The sequence below is a fragment of the Seriola lalandi genome, unplaced genomic scaffold (assembly GCF_002814215.2).
Source record: "Seriola lalandi dorsalis isolate HSWRI2012SDOR001 ecotype SW California unplaced genomic scaffold, Sedor1 jcf7180002054287, whole genome shotgun sequence".
Lineage (NCBI taxonomy): Eukaryota > Metazoa > Chordata > Actinopteri > Carangiformes > Carangidae > Seriola > Seriola lalandi.
This window is the reverse complement of record NW_019524840.1, coordinates 57,056-61,974: the sequence shown is the minus strand read 5'-3', so window position 1 is coordinate 61,974 and position 4,919 is coordinate 57,056. Positions and strand designations below refer to the sequence as shown.

Below are 4,919 nucleotides of genomic sequence, written 5' to 3'. Positions count from 1 at the left end.
AGTTTTCCAATATTGACATAATCATATGGAAAACTGAAAACTGCACAATTACATATAAAACAACCAAGCTGATCTTCAATACAGTGACATGTTCCACAGTTATCCATTACAACAGATAAAACAATAAACAATTATTAAAAAATTTTAATTAGAATTAGCTTGGAATGATTCATAACATGATACACATATCATTATAAAACCAATGGCTTTTATACTTTATATGATCAAACCAAATTATTATCAGACTCTATGGTAAACCACGGTATCCTTTTTTTTTTTGGTAGTTAACACCCACTGCCATGCAGACCACATCACAAGCACTGGGCTGATGAAGAAAAGACTGTTAGGCCTGAAGAGTGCTATCTCCAAATTCAGTGGTGCCTCTGCAGATATACTCCTGTTAGAGGGAGACAAAATCAACTTTGGAAAACATGTAAGAAGGACTTTTGTAACATATTACACTCTATAAGATCAGTCTATACAACTTTGATATTAGAGAGAATGACTTGAGTTTAACCTTTGTCCTTTCTCCCTGCTAGTATCTGACTGTGAGAGAGACACCCGGACACACTGATGGTTGTATGACGCTGGTGTTGGGGGATCAGAGCATGGCATTCACTGGGGACGCTCTGCTCATCAGAGGCTGTGGCAGGACAGACTTCCAGCAGGGTAAACATACACTTTTACCTTGTTGTTCTAGATTCTCAAACACTGACCGCAAGCATTTATTTTTGTAATGCTGCGAGATGAACACAGGAGGGCAGTATAGCATTAGTTGTTTTTTGGAATTGTGTAACCTTTGTAAAATGTTCTCTCTTTGATTCAGGTTGCCCTAAGAAGCTCTTTGACTCAGTCCATCAGAAGATCTTCACCCTGCCTGACCGGTGCCTCGTCTACCCAGCGCACGACTATTTAGGTTAGCTGAAAACCCCGACATCTAAATGTTAACCTCATATCTCATAGAGCCAAAACTGGTTGTGCAAATAGCACAATTTAGTATTGGGAAGCCAACACAGGCATTTCCTCATCCATAGCAACCAATACTGATGTGATACACATGTTGTGCAAATGCAAATACAGACAGGCTTTTTAAACACGCCTCTTGAATGTACAGTACATCACTTGTTTGCACGTCTGCCAGCACCATGTGATGATTTCACTGCACTTTTCGAAACCGATGATTCTTTTGATTGATCGGTGAGGTTCAACATCTGGTAGACATTAGGACCGCATTTACTGTAGATGACATATTAGTCTGTGTTTGTCTCTGTGTATCAGGTCAGACGGTGTCTACAGTCGGTGAGGAGCGCAAGTTTAACCCACGCTTGACCAAGAGCCTGGAAGAGTTTGTTAACATCATGAATAACCTGAATCTCCCTAAGCCTAAGAAAATAGGTATTAAAAAAAAAACAACTGTCAAACTTCATGTCACGCTCTGTTTATCAACATAATTCTAATTCCCTTGCCAAAACATTTCAAGGCTGTGATACCTCATTGCACAGGCTGACACGGTTTGTTTGTCTTTTTCTTTTGCAGATATTTCAGTGCCTGCTAATCTGGTTTGCGGAGTACATGAAGTTTGAATGCAGGACGCACAAGGGAGGATTCTAATTCAATCATCTACATCATAGCAAAGTGATTTCCATTTACAAATCTGTATTTAGCAGGATTAACCAAAAACTGTTGACCATAAAAGTGCTTTATTGCGTGTATGTATGTAAATGCAAAGATGTATATTTGAATAACTGTTGCCATTTTGAGTGCAGCTACTGTTGTGATCATGCTTAAAATAATAATGCCGTAATTTCTATTTTAGAATTATTTCTATTTCTGCTAGAAATGATTGTTGAAAAGTTGTAGATGAGGAAAACTCACTATTGGAATTTTTTTTTGTATTTTAAATGAATATAAATATGAGTATTTTTTTTTTTAATTCTTTATTCAGCTGTGTTATTATGAATTGTGGAATTGGGGAGGAAATTTATGAGAAGGAAAGCTCAGATAGGAATGTTCCATTCAAGGTTTGGTTTAGTATTCATGAATGCTTAACTGGGACAATTGAGTTCTTCCACATGGCCTTTCCAGTGATTCCGGACTCCTTTAGCCAAGGCCTCAGACACACCACCCAGACTGCTGCCAACCATGGCCTTTTTGCATAGCAGGAAAATGACACTACGCTATTTGCATTCAATATCACTGAGACCTAAGTTTCCATTGCAAAAGCTGAAAAACATGTCATGACTGTGCGTTTGTGCTCTCAACTCTCATGTGTTCTCTACATGTCTGATAGATAAGGGTGTCTATTGAAATGTGTATCTCAGTAAGATATGAAAAAGAGCATCCATGCCAAGTATCACAGTGAAATCTGCCTTTGGATTTACAGATGTCCCGTACGTGCTGCCTTTAACAGCTCATCAGCCAGTAAGACAGGTTTGTTTGGGAGTGTCGGCCTGTGACTCAGCCAGAGAAACTTTCACATGTGACAGTAAGCTGTGCAGTAGTACTGGACTGATCATGAGCTTTTGAAGGCCTGTAACAAAAGATACCTACTGAGCCTTTTTAAATGGAAACAAACTATTCATCCTCAGATTTTCACTCTTCACTGGTTTTAAAGCAACACTCCACCAATTGTACACATGGAGTTCAGTTTACTTGTCATGAGTACTACTCTGAAAATGACAACACAACATCCACTGTGGCAATGAGGGGAGCTTTTTAATATCAGACATTGAGTTGGAAGTCTATACGAGGAAATCTTAAATTACAAACTGCTGTTGAGTTTGAAGGATGTGTTGCAGTTTAGGAAATGTATAGGATCCAGCATTTTTGGGAGCTTGAACTATATTAGGGGGTAAAAGTCGGTGCTGCATAGATTGTATCATGTGAATCCCCCACATTTATTTTTTAGACTATTATAGGACACAAAACTGCTCCATAGCAGCTTTTATCTTTTACCTACCAAGCATAGTAAAGAACAGGAAAAAGGAATAAGTTATTTTAGAAAAACATTATCAAACAACTCCATTGTAAAAACAAAAAACTTGTCAGGAAGGCTGAGACATCTTAGGAATTGATTTGATTAGTCAGATCGCACTGATACTGACTTTATGAAGCAGGTCAGGTTTTGGACATGATGCTAACGGATCCACAATCACAAAACTCAAGTGTTTCCTCTATCAGTTACATTTATTCAGTGATTTTTTCTAACAACACTGTGTTACCTTACATGAAAATGATTCTCATGAGTTTTTTCCCAAATTTGGGGAACAAAAATGAAAGACCTGTATTGTCCTGGTACATAGTATATACTGTAGGTCTGCGTTAGTTAATCTGAATATTTCAGCTGCCCTTGTTATTATTATCAGGGCGAGTCATTGCATGATTATCTTTAAACTCCCCAAAAGATGCACAGAAACTTTTTCTTTATTATCTAAGACTTAGTTCAAGAATAAAGGAAAGTGTGGGAGAAATGGTTATCCGCTGGTGGGTGTTGCAAGTTAATACTGTTAGCCCACACAAACACAACATCTACCAGCTGTCTCTGTCAGCATTTGAGATTAACAGCATTAATGGACACTCTGCCTCACCTAGTGTTCTCACTGGCAGACACCTGGCATTGGTTTTTCATTTAAAACAGGAGTGTGTGTGTGTGTGTGTGTGTGTTTATGTGTGAGTGAGTCAGACCGTTGTCACCATCAAGCTGAAGATGTGTAGCTTTAAAAACCACACAGTCATTTCCACCTAAAACGGTCCGATTCTCTTGATCCTGTTTTGCTGCTGGGAGGCGAAGGTGCCAGCTGTCCTTTCACCCAGTCTGTGTCACCCATCTGCCAGCACTCTTTCAGTCTCTCTCCCTCTAACAACTTATACTGTGCCACCACGAACCTGCTGCCCATTCTCTCACACCGGCCACATGTCACTGGAAAGAATCTATTACACTATCAGCTCATTCAGAAAGAGCTGTAAAGAGGCCCGTCGGGGTGATAGAGCCCTCAGAGTGAAGAGCAGACCCCTAAAGAATATACTCCTCCTCCTATAGAAACTTCGAGTTTGTCCTGCCGTGTATCTTCAGTGTAACTGTTTATTCAGCGGCAGCTCCAGAGTCTTCTCATGCCTGTTGAAAATGTTTTTCAGCCCCTACAATGTCAACAAGTGAAAAGTATTGTTAAATCCCTCACTAACATTTCTACAGGAGTTTACAGTGCTGTGTTACTCAGTGGCAAGTTTACAGTGACTGTTTAATGCTTTATGGTATTTTAATCTCTCCTGGGATCAATATAAGACTGCCATAGGGACTTACAATGTGCTTGTGGTACTCAAGTGTTGTTAAAGCACTTAATATGTGTGCATAGTCGCAGTCATCCAGGTCATGGGATTTCTAATAGTAGTAAGTCACACCTCCCTGGTGCTCATGGAATATCTACTAGTGTATTTTATCATATTTACATTAGCACTAATATCCTGTAGGGACTTTTGGTGACTTTGTTGTATTCTAGTAACAATGTAGGACTTTTTTTTAATCCCTCTTTTATTGTTATCATCCTGATTTTCCTGTTGGGACTTTACAGTATTAAATGGTGCATATTATTCCTGTGTTGCACTTAAACTCAAATGGGTTCAGGTGGATTTTCAGTGCACACCAGGTGATTAGTTGGTTTGTCCTCTCAAAGTGCAGTAATATAGGTAAAATTCACTCGTTGTGTGGTGCACAAGCAGGTGGGACAGGAAATGGATCGACCAGGCAGGTTAACAACTGTTTTCTGTGAAGCTGTAAATGATGCAGCCTCCTATCAAACATGTAACTGTCATTAACCGCTGTCCATGTTCTTGCACTCACTCAGCCAAGCAGCACACCCCCTTCTCTTTTGCTTGTATTATTTTCACTGTGTGAACACACACACACACACACACACACACAC

At 39.4% G+C, this 4,919-nt stretch overlaps 1 protein-coding gene across 1 annotated transcript; it reads left to right on the top strand.

The window, feature by feature from the left end:
• The first annotated feature begins 252 nt into the window (after positions 1-252).
• Positions 253-3,476, top strand: ethe1 (ETHE1 persulfide dioxygenase). The gene is made up of 5 exons (XM_023405862.2): positions 253-433; positions 540-669; positions 827-916; positions 1,279-1,395; positions 1,537-3,476. Exons 1-5 carry the CDS (start codon positions 329-331, stop codon positions 1,581-1,583), a joined length of 489 nt encoding a protein of 162 aa, XP_023261630.2. The 5' UTR covers positions 253-328; the 3' UTR covers positions 1,584-3,476.
• Positions 3,477-4,919: the final 1,443 nt, after the last annotated feature.

Coding starts and splice junctions, on each gene's coding strand:
- ethe1 (XM_023405862.2), top strand. CDS start 329: ATGAAGAAAAGACTGTTAGGCCTGAAGAGTGCTATCTCCAAATTCAGT. Junction 434..539: donor AAATCAACTTTGGAAAACAT/GTAAGAAGGACT, acceptor TCTCCCTGCTAG/TATCTGACTGTGAGAGAGAC. Junction 1,396..1,536: donor CCCTAAGCCTAAGAAAATAG/GTATTAAAAAAA, acceptor TTTCTTTTGCAG/ATATTTCAGTGCCTGCTAAT.